At 37.7% G+C, this 24687-nt stretch overlaps 1 protein-coding gene across 3 annotated transcripts in view; it reads right to left on the bottom strand.

Moving 5' to 3' along the window:
- Positions 1 to 20120, bottom strand: part of LOC145683953 (uncharacterized) — a 318861-nt gene extending 298741 nt beyond the window's left edge. For all 3 annotated transcript variants that reach the window (XM_081755667.1, XM_081755668.1, XM_081755669.1), the window contains exon 1: positions 20044 to 20120. In XM_081755667.1, the coding sequence (XP_081611793.1) occupies positions 20044 to 20073 (30 nt within the window). In that variant the 5' untranslated portion in view covers positions 20074 to 20120. The remainder of the gene's footprint in view (positions 1 to 20043) is intronic.
- Positions 20121 to 24687: the final 4567 nt, after the last annotated feature.

The following is a 24687-nucleotide window of genomic DNA, read 5'->3' as shown; positions in this document are numbered from 1 at the left end:
CTATATCACTTCTACTCTCCTGATTTATATATATGTATAACAATCACCGGTTGGTCACAAACTGGAAATATTAGTTTCCTCTGAGGAATGTTATCCAACTCTCAATCAAATTTAGCCGAAATATGAAAAATAGTAGCCTTGTCGCAAATTGGAATGAACACAAATTGCACGGAATCAATAAAAATATATTCACTGAAAGCTATATTGGTCCATATATCCACATTCGTACATACTTCTATTTTGTAGCTGGCCATCCAATACAACAGAGTTAATACTTGATATGTTGATGATTTGCTGGTGAAACATCGCAACCAAAATCTCGCGGTCCACAATCTCGACTGGTGAAAATCACGCGGACCAAAATTTCGCATAACTAAAATCTTGCCTGACAAAATCTAGCCTGGCTAGATCCTCGCGGGATAAAACTTAGCCCTCTAAAATCTCGTGGGACCAAACCTTGTAGTAGCAATTTATTCTGTATAGAATGTTTAATATATATATATATATATATATATATAACATATTCAATGTACACATGGAAAATAATATTTATTATTATAAACTAGGAATGCAATGGATATACCCGATTGCAATGAAATGAGCTGAGCGAGCTTAAACTACGTAATCAGGAAGCGTTTTTCGGTGATTATTCCTCGATGGTACATCGGATTTTTGATTTCGACCTATGTTGTCACTCAGCACGACATACTCTATCAGCGTGCTAACTTTGGTTGAGATCGGCCAAACGTTCTAGGAGTAAGAGTTTTTCGGTGATTATTCCTCGATGGTACATCGGATTTTTGATTTCGACCTATGTTGTCACTCAGCACGACATACTCTATCAGCGTGCTAAGTTTGGTTGAGATCGGCCAAACGGTCTAGGAGGAGTTTGCGGACAACCAAACGGCTAACCCGAGTATAGGAGCTTCGCTTCGCTCAGCTCAATAAATTACAAGACAGAACATAAGTGATATTATTAATTTTTAAAAGAGGAAAATAAAGATAGGTAAGCAGTTAGTTCCCGGCTTATAACACTTGTATCGAAAACAGATCTTCATAGCTCATGCTCATCATATAATTTAATTAAATAGAGATGGAGAACAAGAATGGCATGCTTTCTTTTTTTTTTTTTTTTTTAATTTATGGGAAAATCCTGTTAAGTGAGGAACGAAGAATTTACCGGTATTTATGTAGGCGGATAACGTGTAACTCATGTAACTGAGATACAGCACTAAAAGGTTTGTTCCATCACCATGATATTGTTCTGTGAACAATGCGATGAACATACGTATTTAATAAATAGTACGGTAAAAAAATAGTCGAAAATTTATCACAACCCAGAATTAAATACTATTGAAATGATTTTTTGCTCCAACGTTCATGGGTATTGATACTCTTCATAGGCGAAATGCTAAAGCATGGCACTTTGCGAAAGTTCTGTATGAGTGCTTGAATTTTGGATCATAGTTTTTTTTTTTTTTTTTTTAATGCTGTTTGGATTTATGTAACATGTTGGATATAACCATAATCATTGTTTATGTGTATTATTTTACATATTTATTTTGTCTGTCTAATAATGTTTTAAATTATTAAATTTAAAATAGTAATTATATTGCGATATTTTGCTTATACAGGGCGATTCAAAAGTCAGGCACCCTAGGACAAATAGGTAAAATATCCATCGAATATCTATCTGTGCATAGCTAAAGTTATTTTGTACGTTTATTTTATATATTTATTTTACTTCTATATAAAATATTTGCTGTTGTGGTATGCATGATACCTCTATTTATTGCGACAGGGCATAATATGTATGCTAACTGTGGACGGATATACCTTCAGATGATGCAGCAGTTACTTTTTTCATATCCGTACATATACGATCGATTTCAAAACCATGGAAATCATGTCATGTGTCCAACATCAGAAAATTGGAAAGGAATTCCTCAGAACTTGCAATTGAACAGAGTACATACGGGTCAAAGTAAACATTTCGCCTGTGTCAGTACAGTGCCACGCGGGAAAGAACGGGTTTACTATTCTGGCAGTGTACTGACAGCCGTAAAATAAAGGTTAAATGGGTAAGGGGGCGCCACTAGGTATTTTGCTTACGTGCGCCAAAGGCCATTGTTACGCCACTGAGTCGTCCTATTTGGATGTTTTTTAAAAATATTTTTTAAAAAGAGCACTTTCTTGATTTGAACTCTTGGAAGAAGGGGGGGGGGGGTTCTAGAACTTTACCTCTTTTAGTTTCATGTTATAGAGCTATGTATTACACTGATATAAAATAATGAATTCAGCCCTTTTTGGTTCAATTTGGTACTATTTTTCAGCCCACTCCAGAACGAGAATTGTGGCAACACTGTTCTGGAAGTTAGAATGCTCAATTCGACGTTGTTGCGAGTTCATGTGAAGACTTCGTTGCTATATGGGAGAGCGTGAGTATTGTGGTAGTCTAAAGTCACAAATTTCCATTTCTCCAGGGTGTTCTTATTTCTTTCTCACATCATCTTAACTGTCACTTAGGTATTTTTTGTCATCATCTTAGTATTCACGACGAAATCATATGACAATTTACTTGTGGTTATAAGATTAGCGTATGCGCCTTAATGGAAAGGATGTAAACTAATGGAAAGGATTATATGTTTTTTGTGTACCATTACAGCAGAAATCATCATTTAGATTTGTGCATTATTTATTGTGTATTTGCTAGATAGCTAATAGACAAATTAGCAAAGGAAGGCAAACAAAGAAAGTTAAATGCGAGTTAAATGTTACCTTTAATTAAGGACGATTTTTACCTCATAGAATATAGTGTATAGTGAGCCGGAAGCTTGGGAGGAATTGATAATTAAAATAATACATACTCTTATCCCGTATATTACTCATCTATCTCTCAAAAGTGTAATCTTCGACGAAAAGTGTAACCTGCTTCATTTTGGACGATTTATATCCCGTGTTTGGTCCGTGTTGGGAATCTGAACATATAATATAAATCTTGAGTTAGTTTGCTTTGGCATTATAATTACTGTTTTTATATTAGCTGTAGCTGTTTCGTGCCTTTTATAATATGGGTTATGAGTTCGATCGCTGATGTGTGCAGTTATTTTTCTGGAGTTAAGCCCGTGTCTATCGTTTTGAGCTGATATCAATTCCTATACACTAGTGATAAAATTCTTTCCAAAGTATTACGAAAACTATTTGTCTTATGCAGTTCAGCGCTTGGAGGATAAAGGTGTTATGTTACATTTTCTGAAACGTTGCATTCTGGCGATCTATGCAAGTGTTATATGTTAATCATGCTACGCAACATATTATGTAGTGAGTTCTCGTCTAAGAGCAGATATTTAGAAACGATAAAGGCGGTATATTAACGGACAACGTTGTGAAAGTCAATTTTCCCGTCATATTCAATTTGTTACATAACACCTTTATCCTCCAAGCGCTTCAATTGCAAAGGAAGTTCTTATTTCGACACCCTGAACTCGTCTAACTTAAGCAAATCTTCTGAATTGCTCCAATTGATCAAACATCAGAGATTGCTGTGAGATAGTCACATGCTACAAGTGTTTAGTATTGTTTTCCACCCTCTCCTGTTAACATTTTTTCCTCAAATATTTTTCATTTGAATGAAACCAAAACATCAAAGGAAAATCTTTATTTTTACCCCTCCTTTCTTTCATTCAGTTTGTCTAGAAACTGTTTAGTGACATGTTTTGTTCTGAAATAGAGTACGTGTAACGCAATTGCTGTTTCTTCGGAGGAAAAAATTACAAACATCAAAGTACTAAAGTAAATTGTTGGAACCCTTTGGGGGGGACTCGGCCCTCCTGGGCCCACCCCTTCCCTACGCCACTGGTTGAGAGCAAATGGCCACAGTATCTACAGAGCACAGGAATGATGATGACACGTTAATTATTTCGAGTGCAATTAACATGTCTCGTAAGAAGAAACAAGTTACAGTTGGGGCGGACTGGTGATGCTGCTATAACATGCTGGTGATTCCGTGCGTAAAATTTTCATGAAATCACTTGCAAAGGGAAAGAGGCATGAGGAGAAAGCACTCTATGACTTCAGAAGTATCCAGTGTCACATTGGACCATTAGTTTGCAGGCATCTCCTGTTCATTCATGCAGTTAGCGGGTGTAATAGAATACAGAACCCCACAAACAAGAAAAGGCAAAAGTTCTGAAGACAATTCAAAAGAATGTAACCACTCAAGAATGTGCAGAAATATCTCTTTCAGATAATTCGTCAGTGGATTCAGCCTCAAAAGCAGGCAAGCAATTCTTAGTCATTTTGTATGGGGGTACACAAACTGACGATATTCATCTGGTTTCTTACACAACCTACATGCCAATGACAGCAGTAGCGTCGAGACCAGTTCCCTAGTAGCTCCACACCGAGCCGTGCATTTTCATTCGTAAGAACTTACATGCAAGTACAGCAATGGAAATATTTTATGAACGACAGAAATAGATCCTCTTGAATGAGGTTGGGTACTCAAAGGTCAGCATCTCTATCCGGAAACTACTTATAAACCTCCAGCACCTGATTCCATCTTAAAAGCTGTACGTTTTCAGTGCAAAGTACTGGGAAGAAAATTACATAGTAGCACGAGCTGCTCCTGCAGAAAACATAGATTAAAGTGTATGTCTGCATGGCGATGGCTGTACTAATGGACATGAAAGCATAAAAATTTTCGTAGACGATTCATCATGCGATGAAAGCTTCTAATTAGAAAAGAAACATGAAAAAATACCCTCAAATTCACAATCAAATTTTGCTAATGTGCATCGGTATAAAGAAGCATTGAAATGTGCGTACCGTAAACTCCGAACCTGCAATTGCCTCAGCGGGAGGTGTGTGAATGGGCAAGACACTGTATATAAAGCAAAAAAGTGTGTGGCGTAACAATAAGAATTCATAAAAAGTAGTGCTTATATTAAAGTAAATACACAATTAAACTTAGAAACCTCTAGCAAGGAAAGTGATCAAAATTTGTTTTATTAGTGAACTGAACACAGAACGGGTCATTAGGACTCGTATGTACAGAGGTGAAGGAGGAATAAATACTGGCAAGGAGTGCAATTAAGACAGCATATTTAAAATAACTTCACGAACAAAATAAATAATGACTGCCAATTGAGTTGAAGTTACTTGCATTCAAGATTCAGAAACAAACAATGAAACATTGAAATCAACGAAACATAAAGTTTAAGAAATATTTGCTGTAAATAAAATAATTAAGAATTCATACATGGTAGAAACAGGTAATATAATATAAATTAAACTGAAGTGGGAATTCATACAGATATATTTTAATTATGCTTACAGTAAGGAATCAGAAAAAGATCGACTTTTTAAAGTTGACTCAGGCGGTAATATGGTAAAAGCGCTGGAGACTTTTTTTTTTTTTTTTTTTTTTTTTTTTTTTTTTTACAAAATTGCAAACTACGTACGAAAATATTGAACTTTCTTTCTCATCCATGTTTACCTCGCGGCGCACATTCATATTTTACCCATTTGCCTTATCGTGCCGGACTTTTGAGTTACCCTGTGTGTAACCATCTGTACCAGTACTAAAATTTCAACAGGTTTTGACTATAAATTGCCACTGTGCTATTGCACTGCATGCATAAAACAACTTTTGTGTGCACTAATTAGTATTACTTCAATAGCAGCTTTTGTTTGAAAACGCAAATTTGAGTTACAACTTCAACCAGGAATATCTCGAATTTCGCAAACTCCCACTCTCTGGTTAATTCACTCATAGCTACCTGATCTCATATCCCAAATATTATTTCAATAATATTTAGTTCCGGGTCAACCTCTAATTTTACCCTACTAAAAGTTATGAAGGATAATTTGGATTTATGCGCTAAATTTTTTTAAAAAAATATGTTTTGATCAGCAGCGTATTTAGGGGCTATCCTGCTAATGCCCCAGAAATAATTTCGTTATAATATTTTCGCACCATACGTAAAACACAAATGCTTCCTACTTGTTTTCAAGCCGTCTCCGCCCGAATAAACAAGATCCTAAATACGTCACTGGTTTTAATAACATTCGAATCGATATTATAACTAGAAATACTTAATGGGAAGTTCAAACCTGAATTATCACAGTAATAAGAACACACAGGATATTAGTAACTATAGTCGTGTGGCCGAACAAACTTCCAAAGGTTTGATCTCTTGAATGAAAGTACCATAGATACTTGTTAATTTGCATTTGAGACTAACATCTCTACAAGTGCCTTGGCAGTTTATACTGGAAAATATTTCACTGTGGAGTAAGAAAAACAAAACTTGAATATTGTACCCTTTTACCATTTTAAATTCGAGGCGAGGAATTTCTCGAGTCCTATGAGCAACATCAATTCACCCAAGTTTTGGATCTCAAACATTAGTTGAGTGATATATGTTAAAAAAACAACAACTGCAAATTGATAAAAATGATGGTACGAAAGCAATGAAGAGCATTTATCTACGTTTAAAATATTCAAGTCATTACACTATTTACTCCAACAATATATATAGTTTAAATGTTCTTAGATCACACTATTTGTGGAGCAATCGTGACGCGGAACAGTTGTAAAAACTTCTAGTTGAAATTTTAAAAAGAATAATTAGAACATAAATTTTTTAACATAAATTAACAAAACGGAGCAATAAAATTTCGAGACAAGAGCGAAGATCGAGACGAGACAGGACCTATTAAATTTAGGAGATGGGAGGAGAAACACTTACTTCTTGTCTCGCCTCGTCCCATGGGGAAAATTATCTGAACAAAACAGATATCATTCTTGCTTGTAGTGACTAGTGGGCGGATGTTGATACATTTTTTGCATGAATATTCGATTTTATATCATATCAATTGGCAAGCATATCATCAACCTTGCGCTATTATTGGGGTATTAGCGAAGAGTAGAACACTGTAGAATGTATTAGGTTATTATTTAGAAATGAAATGAAATCTTTCAGGTATACGTCCCACGAATATGCCGGCTAGGCAAAAGGAGATTGTGATGATGAGAATGAACGAAATGGTGGAATGAAGAAAGTGGGAAAAAGCGAGAGAATCAAAACAAAACCCACGCACATGGTGTTTGTCCACCAAAAAGCTCACTTTGCGCGAGCTGAAATTGAACCTGGGACCCCAAATACGAGAGGTGAGCACTCTACCACTGAGCCACCGAGGTTCCAATTATTCTTCAGGGCATAATAACTGATGTAAAAGAATTCTTGAAATTCTCATATTCTTAATTTGCACGAAAATAGATTTGATGAATAATATTTCTTCTATCTGGGTTTATTATACTTCCAAACTATGTTATGCATAAGTATCGGAAGCCTAATAGAACGGCTATGTCCGTCTGTCTGTTTACAGGTATCAGACCAAAAGCGGAATGAGATATCGGGGAGGGTTTTCCGGAATAGATTTATCGTCCTAAGAATAGGTTCCATCCCCTCCGTCAATCTTTTATATAAATCGGAAGTGATAGAGATCGACTACTAACGGACCATAAATCGAAGACTATAATAGCTAGCGACAAGAGAGTTTAGGGAATTGATTCAACAGAAAATATATGATCTCTCTCTATTCAACAGAAAATATATGCTATTCTCTAGAAAATATACCATTTCTACCCCTATCTCTCTATCAAAACAGGAACTGGCAGAAATTTACTATTACTTCCAGTTTCAATATTGATTTCTATACAGCAAAGACGATAAGATATATCAAGAAGCAGTTTTCTGGAATCCATTCAGCACCCCAAGAGTAGGTTCCGTTCCGTCTCCTCCAACACTCTTTCATTTAAACCGTTAGTGGTAAAAATCGATCACAACCAGTTTTAACATTAATAGCCAAAAATTAAAGATGGAAATAGCTAGCCACGAAAGGATTTCGGGAATCGATTCAGCGTCAAGAAAATTTACCATCTTGATCCCTATTTCACTATTAAAAAAGGTGTTAACAATTTACTATTATTTTCGGTTTCAATATTGATTTTCAGACAGCAAAAACTGTCAGAGAAATCGATAATTTTTCGGGAATTCATACAGCGTCTCAAGAGTAGTTTCTCTTTCTTCCGTTAACCCGTATTCAAATCACAAATGGTAGAAATAAATCGTTTTCGGTTTTAACATTGATCGCTATAAAACTAAGTTGGTAGTAGATAGCGACGGTTTTCGAAAATCAATTGAGCATCTCAAGAAAAATACCATCTTCACCTGTACATCTTTACTGAAACCGGAAATGGGAAAACAATTTTACTCTTCCTGGTTTCAACATTGATCCCCATAGCTCCATAGAGTTCCCTCGGGACTATGTGGATAGCATACGCGTCTCTGGCGCGGGAGACCCGGGTTCGATTCCCGCCGGGAACTCATGTGGTTCTTATTCGATGTTAAGCTGTAGGTCCACGTCTCATATAGCCTCGCTCCTGAACGGAACGCTTAACTCAAATCATACTAAAACCAAATCCATAGCTCCATAGAGCATAATCGGTAAGTGATATCAAGAAGCAATTTATTATTCTCATTAACGTTCACCCACGATTTTCTTCTGTCCCACTAGGCGAATATTACCAGAATGATGTTCTTCCCACATATGCTCTGCCTGACTTCCACATTTCCTTGCCTTTGTTATTAATGCATCAGTATAAAATCGCCTTTCGGCTCCATCTGATATTTCGTTTTCTAAAATAAATATTAATTAACATATTTAAATTTACTCGTCAGTTATCTGTGTGTGTCTATCACAGCAACGGTCTATTTCTCAAAACTACTCATCTTGTAATGTTTTTTGAGAATCCATCAAATATCATGAAGTAGAAATACTAGAATAGTAATAAAATTTATTTCTAAGTACTATTGCTAACATTTTTAATTTGCCTCGTTTTTACAGTACATACAAGTGTAAAATATTTGATTATGAAAAGTTTCACACTTGTATTACAAGACTAGTAGTTTTGAGACTTAAGACCCTGTTATCTCAAGTTTGATTTTTTTTTTTTTTTTTTTTTTAATGAAAAGAATTGGGTTCTCGATTCCATTCAAAACGCAGATATGTAAACAAAATATATATAGTAAAAGAATCGTACAGAATATTCTTTATTTTTACTCATTTCTACATTTGTTAGCCAATTTTGATAGAAATATACCTATCATACATTAAGTACCAGCATTTGGTTTATCGTCCGTTTTCCCTTAGACTTCTCTTTGGTCTCTATGTAAACGTTTGTCAGTTGGTGCAACAAATAAGTGAGTTTGCTCTACGCTATACAGTTCGAAACTAATTTTGCAAGAAACTTCCTTTCCTTGAAAGCAACGTAGATAGATTTTCTGAAACTTTCGTCCGTCGTTTGCTCCAATATGCCTCTACAGGTAGGAGATGTTTACGTTTTTTTTTTTTTCTCCGGGAGTAACCCGAAGTTCACGCACGTGACCTAGCGGGGGCCAGACAATGAAAGAAACCTACCTGGTTAGCCTCCTATCTACCGCTATGCGCTATTGCAAAATGTAGGCCAAAATTCAAACAGCTTTTAAATGGAAGAAAATTAATTTTTAATTAGCGCGCTCGAATATTACCTTAGCAAAAAAAAAAAAAAAAAAAAAAAAGTAAAACTGAACACGCAATATTATTTCTAAGAAACATTTGGCCGAATTTTGAACTGTATAAAATATATAGTTTTATAATATTTTGGAAAGAAATATGCCATGTTACCATATAGGGAAATCCTATCGCATTCCGATTGTTGAACACAGCCTTAATCTGGCATCGTGAGACAATTGAGGAGCTACTTGAAAAAATAAATAAATAAATAAATTGTGAACTCCTGTCAAAAAGACAAACAATAACAATAATTAAACTCACAATGTGAGCAACTTAAATCGTGTTGATCGCTTCAAACTTTCGAGCCTTCTTTCCAGAATGGTAACAATTTCGGAGTATAAAACACACAAAAACACACACAAAACCAAGATGTATAGACTAACCTGCAAATGATAGATAATTTAGAAGTGTTACAAATAACTACCGAAAATATAACATTACGTTTAGTAGGTTCTCAGAGTTGCGTAACGAATAACATGAAATTATTGTAAGTCAAAAAGATCAAAAGAAGTTAGGGGACTATCTTCAAGTAGTAGCTTACAATCTCATATAGAACAAGGCAGGATCAGATCCGATTCGATCAGATCAGATCCAATATCAATTTAAGGTATTATTCAAAACCAAAATCAATTATGTAATCGGGAAAACACAAAGACGGGACGAAGTGTGGAAAACTCGAGAAAAACAAACGTGTATGCGAAGGGCAGAATAATAGGGCAAGACGCCACGTCAATGGCATGCGACAAGTAAACGTGACAGTGTCTGTACATTGATGCATTACGCTCTTGGATGATACTGGGACTCGGTTAGGAACAGTGAAAACCACAGTTGCAACACGTTATACGAACGCTCGCTTGGAGACTGCATGACCTATAAAGGACTATCTATTATGGAGCCGGAAGTCGGTAGCTTGCTCCGGAGAGTAGAAAATATCATCTTGGATTTGCGATCGAAAGCACTACCTGCCTGGGATCAAAGGTAACTCCTGAACAACGATTTGTACGTCTCTTGTTCAATTTTCTTGCTGTTTCGTGTGAAAAAAAAGCACATTTCGGCCTACATTTGTTTAAACAATAGTGTCTGAAACAAAGTTGCACGGATGACAAAGCCCAGCCGTGTCTTAGCTTACATTCCCTTACAAATGTTTATTTTACTTTGCGCAGTTTGCTACACTGTTTTTCGACGGTCCAAACAATATTAGCAGAAAGCAGCGTTCCGCAATGATGCGATGAGTTCCATGAGTTGTTGCAATCTCCAAACATAGGGCTATGCAGAATGAGACGATTCGAACAGTGTCTATTCATTTCTGGCACAGATGGGAACGAAGTGAACATGAGAGCAGTTGCTAGCCAGTGAGAACTGATAGTATGTTTGTGGCATACACGAGTCAAAACGCGCAATATTCTGTGTAGTGAATGTGTCCCCACTATTGTTCACCCACAAACGCCAGTGTAGAGCTGCAGTAATGAACACTCTCAACGGGGTGTTAGTGATACAAAGTGAACTTTCAAAACGAGGGTACGTTCAATCGACGGAACCGACAGTAGCCAAACGAAAAGCAGCTTTAATTTGGCTTTAGAACTTGAAAATCAAGAGGAGATGCAATTCAATTCACGAACTAAGGCTACAATTCACGACCTTACTTAATGATCTATAAAAAGTAACTTGTCCCTAGTTCAGGTTGAAACTTTCTGCTTTTCTTATTTGGATCCTGACTTGGAAGAAATAGAAGCAGTTTCTACTTTCTTCTGGACTTCCATACAACTACCAATCAGAAAAGAGTAGCGCCTTACGACATTCAACTTTATTTCTCGCTGTAATTTCAAAACAATGCCGCCTGGACAAGAGAAGCATTAATAGTATTAATAGAATCATAGGAAAAATATGATTTCTTGTATAACACGAAGCACGATTAAAAAATACAAGAATAAACACCTTAGAAAAGGTATCCGCACGAACTCTACACGTGTAACATGTTAAAAAAAAGTGTGCAGATTTAATTTTGGCGCACCACTCGAAATAATTGTTCAAAAATTAGAATTCTATCACTAATTACCTTCTTCTTGTTTTCTAAATGATTTCTGCTGGGCGACATGAAAATATCCACATGACATAGTTAAAATTCAAGGGGGTATCATAAGCAATTGTAGAAAAATTATAATTATTTTACGATTCTCGTAATTCTTTTACGATTTATGCATGCAGTGTCCGGATGCATGCATAAAAACTAGAACCCAAAAAACAAAACAAGCTGCGCTAGATCGCTACTAAAAAGAACGAATACTATCTAACCGACTCATAGCAGAGAGAAGCTATAGGGCCCGAGCGATAGCGAGGGGGTGCGTCTGAAGGAGACAGGCGCGTCAGCGAAGTTGGATATCCGCATAAGCAAGGGTATTGAAAACGACTGGGTTTGGACAATGATACGAGTTTCAATAGCATTTGTTAGGGTTTCATACTAGTAACGTTTTACTTGTAAACATAATACAACTTCTGTAAACTGTGCAGAAAATCACCACCGGTGGCAAATAGTTTCTATAAGGCACCTTTCATATCAACTCACTTATTTTATCCGTCGCAAAGCACTTGTAATAATTTTAGACTAGAAATCCTAAACTTGTAAACATAAAATTCGGATGTGATGCGCCAAAAGTAAACCAGCGCCACAAACAGAAACAATAAGAGTTAATTGTCATCAGTGTTATGTGCAGGGGCGTCATTTAGGGGGGCAGGAGGGGGCAATTGCCCCCCTCCAAGAGTATGAGGAATACATATACTTTAATAGATTGTCTACTAATATAATAGTAAAAAACGTGAAAGTCTTATGTCGATGGTGCTCTTGCCCCCCCCCCCCCAAGCGAAGTCTGAAATGACGCCCCTGGTTATGTGGCTTTCGTGAAATTTTAGGGAACGGTTCTACAATGCTGGCACAATACAAAAATTCTGGGTGTAGTGCATGAGATTGGTTCCCGGCGCGATATAAGTTTACTTTGTGGGTACTGAGCTGAGCGGATGTATCAGTATCTACTGTATACTAGAAAATTGCTGTCTTTCATTATTTCAGCTTTCCACGCCTGATAACTGCTCTCATTTACATATTTGGACAAGTCATTTGATTTTCAGTTCTACAATCTCGTGGATCCAAGGATCTACAGACCATTTTTCAGCTGATACAGACTCCCCCATGTTCTTATCTCGCTGCTGAATTTACGGAGTTACTAATTTCAATAGCATGTGGAATTTTGAATAATCCATTCTGTAGATTTTTTTGTAGGAACGAGGATCTTCTGAAAGTAGTTCATTATTCACCATTGAAAATACGGTGGTTTCCTGTGCATTATTGCGGCAAAGAATTCACTAACTGGTTCATCAGCTCCTCTTTACTCTTTCTGTCTTGTTTTTTGGGGGGAGGAAGGGGAGGGCGGATTTTGTGTCAGCAACAGAGCAGATATCGCTGCTATGGCTATTTCATCCTCTTCGGATGAACTCATATTGTGAAATAGAAAAACAATAATATTTAAGATTACGACAGTTGATTGTCCTGCGCGTAACACATTGTTTAAGTGTTTTTCGTCTGTTGTCATTTGTCGTTCAATACAGCGAACACGAGAGGCTCTGCTGGTAAAACCTATCTAGTTTCAAGGATTGTCTGAAACCCCTACATCATTTCATGATAAAAGAAATTGCATGGAAGTTTGAGTAAAGCAACACTGTTAAGTTGTAGCCTGAGTTGAAGGCTTAGTTCAGATCCGTGTGAGACGGGCTTTATGATCATTTGTAACCCAACCTCAGTCTGGTTCACCATTGTATTTCTCACAACATAGCTACGCAAAGCAGAAAACACAGAAACAATCGTCAGGCCCAAACTCTAACCCACAACTAACCTAAAATTGAACTAGATCAAACCACTCAAACGGTCGTGCATGGGCTGTGTACAAGACTTTTGAAATGATCCTCGTACTTATACCTGGACTCTCCCATTTTGTAACGGTTTGTGTCAACACGAAGGTAAACTAAGCATTTCGGTTTTAGTTTCACGTGGTGACGTGTTTGATGTCTACAGACGCAGTCCCACGTTTACTTATCCTGAACTCCAAGAATATCTTACATCGTAATTACCACATAACGCTTGTTTCTCTCCCTTGTCTTCCTTTACGCGCATACACACAGTCGCTGACATGCCTCCTCTATACGGACAAAAGCCCGTGTGACTTTCCAACTTCATTCTGTTCAAATAGATGAAATGATAGTTTCTAGTGACCACCAAGCAGAGGTTTGTACGTATTTTTCCGAAAATAATCGATTTTCAGACATATCATAAATCTGTTTTGCAATATATCATAAATCTGTATTCAATTATTGTACAAAAAGCAGATTTTGATTGAATTATAATAGGAAAATTGTGTGGTTATGCCTTCGTAAAGTTAAACTGCAAGGGCACGGTTGCTCAGTGGTAGAGCGCTTACCTCTGGTGCGTGGGGTCCCTGATACGATTTCCGTTGCAGTAAGTTTGTAGTGGATAACATGGTGTGAATGGGGTTGTCGGGTACTCTCGCTTTCCCTCACATTCTTCTATCATCAGTCACTTGCCTTAACCTTTGTCCCCCTTGGCCTAAATGGCATAAACTTGGAACGTTATACAGAAAGTTAAGCTGCGCTAAGGAATACGATTTCGCATATAATTTACAGAAGAACTATGGCATATTGTTTACACTATTTTGTTTACAAGCATACCCATCTTTGCTAACGCGCCAGGTGCCTAAAGACACCTTGAAAAAAAAAGGAAATGAAATCTTTGAGTTTTACGCCCCACAGTTATGCCGGTTAGGCTAAAGGAAACGGTGATGATGAATAATGAATGAAATGGTGGAATGAAGAAAGTGGGAGGATACGGGAGAACCCCGAGAAAACCCACGCACACGGTGTTTATCCACCGCAAAGTTCACTTGGATTTTCCATTTATCGCATATACGCTATGTGATCAAAAGTATCCGGACAGCCCCCAAAATATACGTTTTTCGTATTAGGTGCATTGTGCTGGCACCTGCTGCCAGGTACTCATTAACAGTGCGACCTCAGTAGTCATTAGACATCGTGAGAAAGCAGAATGGAGCGCTCCGCGGAACTCACGGACTTCGATCGTGGTCAGGTGATTGGGTGTCACTTGTGTCAAAAGTCTGTACGCGAGATTTCCACACTCCTGAGCATCCCTAGGTCCACTGTGTTTGATGATATTGAAGTGGAAACGTGCAGGGACACGTACAGCACAAAAGCGTACAGGCCGATCTCGACTGTAGACTCACAGAGCTGGCCGACAGTCGAAGAGGATTTTAAAGTGTAGGTAGATATCTATCCAGACCATCACACAGGAATTCCAACCTGTATCAGGATCCACTCCAAGTACTGACAGTTAAGCGGGAGGTGAGAAAACTTGGATTTCATGGTCGAGCGGCTACTCATAAGCCACACATCATTCAGGTAAATGCCAAACGATGCCTCGCTTGGTGTAAGGAGCGTAAACATTGGATGATTGAACAGTAGAAAAACGTTGTGTGGGATGACGAAATATGGTACATAATGTGGCGAACTGATGGCAGGGTGTGGGTATGGCGAATGCCCGGTGAACGTCATTTGTGAACGTGTGTATTGCCAATAGTAAAATTCGGAGGTGGTGGTGTTCTGGTGTGGTCGTGTTTTTCTTGGATGGGGCTTCCACCCCTTGTTGTTTTGCGTGGCACTCTCACAGCGCAGACCTACATTGATGTTCAGAAGCGCCCTCTTTATGCAACATCTATAGCAAAATTGGGAGAGCTATACGACATTTATGCATAAGACAAACGAAAAAAAAAGGTAATAAAGATCATTACTGTACGGCGACTAATTAAGGAGAAAATAATCTAAGTTTAATCTTGGACTATACGAAAATTGGTAGTGAGACCATGTTGTGTAAAATGGCAATAGAACACAATGTGTCAATGTTTCAAACCCACTGTGTTATAACTAATCTACGAAATATAATTCAATGAGGGAGAAAGTATGACGATTGATTCTAGCAACTAAAATGTAACCCCTTTGGTACTGGGAACTATGCTATTCTGGGGAGAAGTATACGTATTTGTAAAATCTATGGAAGAAATATTAAATTGATTTCGCAATACGATTCTATAAGTAATCAAAATATAGTCAGATCTTTCCTCTCAAATATATATACGAAATGCAAAGTATGCTCCTTATCGCGTTGTACTTCATAAGGAATATACAATGAAGGAAAATGCTTTTTAAAGGGAGTCTACAAAGTGATCATGGAAGTGCCATAAATTTCTTCTCCACGCAAGGATATATTATTATGCGATATGAAGTATTTTTCCATTATCTTTTTTATGCGTATTCTACGTGCTAATATGCCTGCTCCCTACGTACAAACCCGCGCGCTGCAGCGCAGCACCCAGCTGAGATACCATTCTCCCTTACCTGATTAGATACCATTCGTGCTTTTTAGTGACCACCTAGCAGAAGTTGGTTCGCTTTAATTTGATTTGTGTCTTATGTCATATATCCGCTCGCTGCATTTATAGCTTGGCCTTCTAAAGTCAATTTGGATAACCTGCCGTACAGTGACCCCGAAATGCAAAATTTACTGAGAAATGAAGCGAATCAAACGAAATGTCATCGTGAGAGTAACAAAATGGTAGTGAAGATCATAAGTTTAGGTTGATTAATAAGGGATAAAACCGATGCCATGTTCACGACTGTGAGTTCCTTGATTGATTTGTTATGAGGTGAATAGGTAGTACAGCATACTATGACAGTGTATCAAAACCACTATTATTAACTAACTTAGGGTGTGTATGCTGCTGTAATGGATGGAAATGCACAAATGTAGAGTGCAATGGGGTATTTAGGATTTTGTTTCAGAGGAGCTATGCACATTCTCCTGAGTGGGTTTATATATAATGAATCTATGTAAATATAGAGTTATTATATATTCTATATATAAAGTTATCTGCTTCGGGGGGGTTGGGATCCGATAGCCACTGGTAGAATGGAAACCAGTAAGAGGGGAGTTGTATCTCAGATAAGTCTAGTGAAATGGGGCCACCTTTTGGGTGGTATCTCATGTTATGAGAGCACAACTCTTTAAAATCTACGAAAGAAATTGTTCATTTGATTTTGCACTAGATATAAACACTATCGGGATGTCATACATTAAATGTAAAGAGGTAAAAGTACGAAATACGGAAAGTGTGTTCTGCACTCAGTGGCGTATTTAAGAGTAGCTTTCTGTCTTAAACCCCCCGAAATTAAATTTATTATTTTAGAGTAAATGAAATATGTTTCAGAAGTTTCATATTTTCAGGAATAAAGTCAGCAAGCATCCTCCAGAAAACAAAATCGTAAATACATCACTGTATATACCCAATGGCGTAGGGAAGGGAGGCCAAAGGAGCCAGGCGTCCCAAAGAGGTCCGACAATGTACTTTCGTAGTTTGATGTTTGTAATTTTTTATATATTTTTTGTTTGTAATTTTTCTATATGTACCTATAACAGCATTTGCCCCACCCCCCATCACACATTCTGGCTACGCTACTGTCTATACCATATAATACTTAATAACATGGACATGATTTAAGAAGTGCTATGTCAAGGTATTTTGCAAAGTGATAATGCAAGTGTCGCAAAATTTTGCGACACACAATGCATGTTTTATGTAGTAAGAAGGGTTTTTCCACTATTCTCATTTATGCATATGCTGACGCGCCTGCTCATTACGGACGTATCCCCTAGATACCGCTCGGGATGACCACGCTGCGCTGCTGTTCTGACTCGGTTAGATATCATTCGTGCTTGTAAGTGGCAACGTAGTACAAGTTCGTTCGTGCTCAATACAGTATATTCTTATACCATACCAGAACCTTACACCTATTTTTCTTTTTGAACACAACATATTGTTTCCAACCTTTGTTCCATTTTCTGTGAATCATCATGCAATCTAATTATTTTGAGCTAGAATTGAGAATAAGAATATCCAATCGTGTTCGACATAAAAATATGCACCTTGATTAATATCTTAAATTAATCACCCAAACTTTTAAGTGAAATGTGTTACATCGGTCTGAAATATAATCTTACCAACAACATTCGTGTACTTTAAGTTTAGGCACACCACTTTAGGCAATTGTTGAAATGTTGTAATATTTCCAATAATTTCCTTCCTATTGCCGATACACCAAATGATTTGCGCTGTGTGACATGACGATACTCAACTTGATATAGATGAAGTTCAAGGGAGGCACTAAAAGTAATTGTTGAAAAATCACAATTACTTCGTGATTTGCATGTAAATACAGCGTTCAGACGAATAAATATAGTGGAGACAGTATAATGTAACCTGTACTAGAAGTGAACGAAAACGCACGAATAGTATCTATTCTAACTATTCTGTACAGACATGAGAACAAAATTAAAACATGGAATTATTATATATTTTGATAATTCCTAAATTTTAACCATAATGAACATTTGCGACCAGAAACGTGCGCAAGAATTTTCACCACTCACAAGGGGAACTGGAAACACCTATTCACAATGGAATTGCATGCAAACAATTTATTCTTCATGTAATACAATAATTATTGATGCATATTTCATAACTATAGTGACTACAGTATGTTTTAAATATTGCTGTGAATGAGTAACCAAATCTAAAATTTTTGGGCATTATTTTCGAATAACCGATCCCGGGGGAGGGAAATTGTCTCTTTTTACTTTACATTGTGTGCTTCTGATTTAAGGACTATAATATATAACCACCGTAATACGTAGTTTGTGTCTCTCAATCAAAAAAGAACAGTCTACTGACCATTAAACCATGACGAACCTGTCTGCAATGCTGGTCCTAAAGTTACGCCGCACATAATTTTTTTTCCACTACCACTCAAGCTTCTTTCTAGAAAATATTGTCCTTTGGATAGGGTCAAAATGTGAAGGGACTGGATTGGAAAGCGTTTAATTTTTCTTAGCTTCAATGGGGTGGTTGTCCAGCTCCAGGAGGCAAAGGCCCCAACATTTGGAAAAAATCATACCACCACCAGACGCGTATTTGTTCTTTGCGAGTTTGTATTTTGTGAAACAGTCTTTTCTTTCAACTTTCTGTGACTCATCCTACCAAATGAGTCAAGTGGTACCAAGTAGAGGAATTTATAAATACTACAGACATGCACGCCGACTATGTGTGTGGTCTTGGGCTCCAGCACCCACAGAAATAATCCTCTCAAGATTCTAAGTTAGATAGAAAGAAAACAAAATATTTCTCACTTTTCATTACCAAAAATTAATAAGTAATTAAAACATTGAGATGAAAGTTAAAATTTCTAACCTCTAAAACAATTGTTGGTTTCTAATGTGTTTCTGCAAAGGCATCCAAGCAACACACTTAAGTTAGTTACTTTATATTTTATGTTCACGACAAAATCCTTGGAAATGCTTTCTGCAATACCATTAAAATTATTTGTTTCTATTGCCTTTTGCAATCATTGTGCATCATGTAAGTTGTACGATTACATATACTGAGAATATTCATTACAGTAACTTATCCTTAACCTTGGACCCGGGTTTGAACCCGTTTCACTTGTGTGTAAGTCAAACGTGTACTGATTGAGCTAGGGTAGCCCAAACGTATGCAAAATGTAGTACGTGCCAGCTCCGATATTTACTAAGTTCTATCTATCTATCTATTCATCTCCCGTGCGGGAGATTTTAAAATTAAAGTCACAGCACTAAGGCCAAGTTGACTGCTTCACTAAAATTGTTTTAATTCTTCTTGTTGCTATTATAATTGTAAAAAGATGGCCCGTTCCAAAATGGACGAATTGGCCTGTTTCAAATAGTTCTGTTTCCACACTAGTTTGTTATTGAGAAAGGAAGGCAGAAGCGTAGAACATACAAAAAATTATGTAAAACACTATAAAAATTGTAATGCACTATAGTATGTCCAGAATGGAAATTGTTATTAATAATTAAATTGAAATAATTAAAGAGCATGACGCTCTATGATGTACAATATTCTACGCCATCTTGCCAACCCATTTACTAAGTTACAAGAAGATAACAATTGATCAAATATTCAGTTTTGTTACATATTTAATTTCATTTATAACCAGTGGTAACAGGGAGGAGGAAATATTTGTGGCGTCCCCCAGTTTCTAAATAAATTACAATGAGCAAAGGTAGGCACGAGGAACAGCGTAACCTCGTTCGTCCCCCTACCTTTTGAGACCTACTTTTACCCCTGTTTACAACTATTACAATGTAACGATATAAACAAACTACAGGAGACGAATAGAAATTTGAATATAACGTATCTACAACATTTATCTACAATTAATTAATTATCTCTCCGTAATATAACTTATCAAACTTACGTTTTGGCCCAAATTCTGAACTTCATCCATTTTAATTTGCGTTCAACACCATCGGCAGTCAACGTACAAATGCAAATATGGTACTTATTGTTTCTTCTTTCATACCTTCAATTAAGAGCGTAAATGATTGTAGGTACTGATCTAGATCCCAGTTACCTATAACAGTAATTCGTGAAATTAATAATTGTTTTGTAGCTTAGTAATTTAAACGCAAAAAAGATATGGAACTCAAGGAGATTATGTAAAATTGTAGATAATTCTCGGACTCCAGAAATGAAACGACCCGCTCCGGAGAGTAATACTCCCGGCAGTACATTTTTTTCACGCGCTACCCCAGTTAGTTGTTTAAAATTGGTCATAAAATTTATATCACGAGCGTCAAGGTGGAACAAAACGAGCCCTGCAGGGCTTCTAACCCTTTCCTATACTGCTTCTACCCCTCCTCGTACTACTACTACTACTATTACTGCTTCTATTCCTCCCACTACTACTACTGCTACTAGTACTATTATTCTTACTCATAATAATAGTACTACTACTACTACTTATCTGCACATAAATAAGTAAAGAACTTTTTGAATATTATTTTCATCTTATTTTAATGAAAAAGTGTTATGAAAATTTAAAAATATAAAAAACATTATTCGGCCGGATTTGAACCCACCCCAAAAGAGTTGTCCGCTATTAGCCCGTAGCGCTCGCAAGCTCGGCAACGAGGAGCAACAGAAACGTGCGTTTGACTCCTGCTATATGTATGGTACGTAGCAAGAAACGGAAGACGCCAACCAATCAGAACCGTGTATTTAGTTGCTACTTCTGAGATTATTAATCTCTTGAGATAGTCTTGAAATGAATGCTATTTTGTTTGATACAGTCAGCATAAGAGTCAGATCATGATTAGCATTGTTGGTATTTTTGCCGATCCCATACCTTTTAGTATTCGCGCACTACACTGTATTTTTACGCCCTACCCTAGCCAGCTGTTTTAAGTTGGTTATGAAAATGTACAGAAAAGTTTGGGCAAGTTTTTAATTTGCCAATTTGATGTCAAGAACAGAACTCAACGAACCCCTGCGGTGATTTAACAAGTTACTGCTACTACCACTTATACTATTGATCCGTATAGAAAAACTGCACGTTATTTTAATGAAAAATGTGTTATGAAAATTTAAAAAATAACAAAATCCTTCGGGCAGGTTTGAACCCACGCTAAAAGCGACAGCGACTTTCGTTACTAGCTCACTCGGTAAATAAATTTTTTGAATATTATTTTTAATCTTACTTTAATGAAAAAAGTGTTATGAAAATTTAAACAATAAAAAACGTTCCTTGGGCCGGGTTTGAGCTCACGTCAAAAGTGACTTAGGTTACTAGCTCGCACACTAGAACGCTTTGTTTTTTTAGAAAAAGTTAACTGACTCACAGAACATGTTTCCCTAACTTACTTGAACTACTTATTACTTATTTTACTTGCTTTACTCTTTTAACTAGCTTCTCCAATTACCTAGAACGACAGGGACACGAACACAGAAATATCGAAAACAGTTGAAATCACAAAGGCTCTCCCACCAGGAATCAAACCCGGGACCGCGTACACTAAAGCCACACATCTAGCTTCTAGACTAGCGGGAAGGGCAAACGCTCGGCTACGTCTTTGCTTTCTGCTATATGTATTTCATGCCTCTTGATGTCCTATCTGCATCGGCCAAAAGATCAGAGAATATCTTAAAAGTTTGGGGTCCGCAAACATGCTCCCTGGACCAACGAACAACAAAAGCCTAGTCGCTTAAACTTCGATAATGTGCATTTAATTTACGCTGACTTCACTCAACCTGATCATTGAATCGAAGAACCATGCGGGAACTCTGTTTCTGGCTAGGCGGAGCACCCTTGAAGACATTTTTTTACTGTGATAATGCCCCCAATCCACAAGCTACACGTGCAGTTGATTTCCTTTTGTTTCATGATCCATTCTCATTTCAAACACATATTTGGCAATCAAATTCTCTAGCAAGGTCGCGGAACGGTTGCTGGGAGAGGAATGAAGATTCTATGTTTGTACTTTGTGCATACGGTGGAACTGTAGAAAGAATGCAGCCTTCTTCAGTCGTACTGCAGGAGTGTTTAATATAACATCTATTGAAAAGCTAAATTTCCCAACATTTTATCTCATGTTCGTAAAATTTCCTTTTGTTCTTTCTTTAAAATATCTTTCCTAAATTTCCCTACATTGCGGGAAACTTTCCTCAAACTGGTATTACCTGTGAGTGACATTGCCGACAATTGACGTACGAGTCAATTTCAACTGTAAAGGTGTGTTTTACGGCCAACACGCAAAGACTCTACTTTATTGTCCTTTTGATGTGTTTTATGTGCATTTGAGTCTGTAGAACATTTATTTGAAGCTACTTGAAATATATTTCTTCATAACATTTTCTCTCATAAATATCCACATTTAAAACACTATACTGCAATACTTTCCCCATCAGGATCCTGCCGCCTATAGTCGGACAATTTGTCCATGCCGACCAGATGCCGCGGCCGGATTGCCGGCGCCGGACACCGGCGTCTTTCCGCTCGATTTTCGACCGCGACGAGCAAAAAGAGATTCGTTAACCAAAAGAAAACAAATAGAGTTAGAAAGTAATTTGTTGCTTTAAAATACGAATTAGGGCTTATATTTCCCTCGTATAAAGCTTTCTCGAAACAGTCGGCAGACAGTCAGACGACGACTGCAAAAAGAGACTGCCGCCAATTTATTGGAAAGCGACGTCGGCGAAAGTTGCAATAACGCGTACCAGCGGCAAAGAGTCGAATTTTGGAAAATGAATAGAGCCTGTATCTTCTTTAATGATGAAGTAAAAATTGAAACTGTCCGAAGGTTTTTCTTGTGGGTGGGCACTAATTCCATAAAACATGTCTTGTGAAAACGGAGTCGGCAGAAAGTCGGCATACCGCGGACGGAACGATAGCGACAAATGATGGTTGTAAAGACGTCGAAACGTTGACGGCGTGCCGACCATAAAAAAAAGGTAAATGCATTAAAAGAAATGTAGTAAAGGGACCGCACGTAAAGGGTATATGAGAAGAAAATACTTAAAATGAAATACAAGTACGAGAGGATCCTTGACAAACATTTTGTAAAGAGATGGCAAACAGCGGACGGCGACCTCGGCAAATGTTGTCGGAAAGACGCTGAAAAGTTGACGGCGTGCCGACAAGTAAAGGAGCCGAAAGAAGGTCGGCAAACAGCGGATGGACCGACCTTGAAAAGATGCTCGGACAGGCGCCGAGCCGCCAGTGCCGCTGAAGAGCCTGAATGCAGAAATCGTAGTCTGGTTGCGCTGCCTGTATGTTGGGTTCGCGTTCTTCATTTGTCACATGGTGATCCAGTGTGGGTGAACTTTTCATAGAAAGTTCGTTGAGGTTGAGTTTACAAGTGGGGAAAAATGTTTATGATAAATATATTCGATTAAAGTATATGTCAAGCTGCATCAGTTCCCGAAGGAGCAGGACGCTCATAGTTTTATGGATTATTCATTGAGTATGAAGTGAGAGAGCAATATACATGTGGTGAGTTAATTTAATATTATGCATATACATTTCAAATTGTCATAAATTTTATGTTGTGTTACATATGTTAATTGGTAGATTCGGTTATAGTATGTTCCCGCGCACTGGCGTCTGTGGCATGTAAAATTTGGGGTGAAGGTATTAAAGAAAGTGATTTAAATGGTACTACCTAGCCCAACCTGTGTATTTACTTCGATTCTATTTGTTACCTTTCTGCTTACCTTCACGGACCCCCTAAGGTATATCAAGAACTCGATTACAATTGTAGGGTCCGCGCTGGTTCAGTGGTAGAATGTTCGCCTCTGGTGCTTGGGATCCCGGATTCGATCCCAGCCATCGCCATGTGAACTTTGTGGTGGGCAAACAGCGTCTGCGTGGGTTTCGTCGGGGTCCTCCCGTTCATTTACACTTTCTTCATTCCACCATTTCATTCATTACTCATCATCACCGTTTTCTTTAGCCAAACCGGCATAACCATTGGACAAAAAACTTAAGGATTTCACTTAATTTTTTATTTAAGAAAACGAAGGACAGTTAAGAAACTGTAGTACACGATTTTCTTCTTGAAATTCCAAAAGTTTACATGCCTTAGTTTTTAAGGTAAGTGGCTTCTAACTCAACGGCAATGTATTTCTACACAGTGTACGAGAGCTGTATTTTATGTTTAGAACTGAAGCGTTACTAGTATGAAACCATAACAAGTGATATCGAAATATGTATGATTACCAAAGCCCACATGTTTTCACTACCCCCGCTTACGCGTATACCCACCGTCGCTGACGCACTTGTTCCCTTCGAAGACACCCCCGCGCGGGCCCACCAGCGTTGGCCTGCTTGACTCAGTTATATAGAATTCGTGCTTTTTAGTGGCCAACTACCACCAGGGGCGGATCCAGGGGGAGCGATCGGGGCGATTGTCCCCTTCCCAAATGAGGAAACTTTCTTATTTTATATATAAATAAAACCCATCCCAGAGTTTGGAGTACTCAAAAGTAGCTCTAAGTAGTAGTATTACAACCTCCCTCCCTCCCCCCAGAAATCCGACCTGGATCCGCCGGTGACTAGCACAGG

This window comes from Thermobia domestica, chromosome 4 (genome assembly GCF_964235325.1).
Source record: "Thermobia domestica chromosome 4, izTheDome1.hap1.1, whole genome shotgun sequence".
Lineage (NCBI taxonomy): Eukaryota > Metazoa > Arthropoda > Insecta > Zygentoma > Lepismatidae > Thermobia > Thermobia domestica.
Note: the sequence above shows the minus strand (reverse complement) of the source record. Positions and strands in the feature narration are given on the sequence as shown.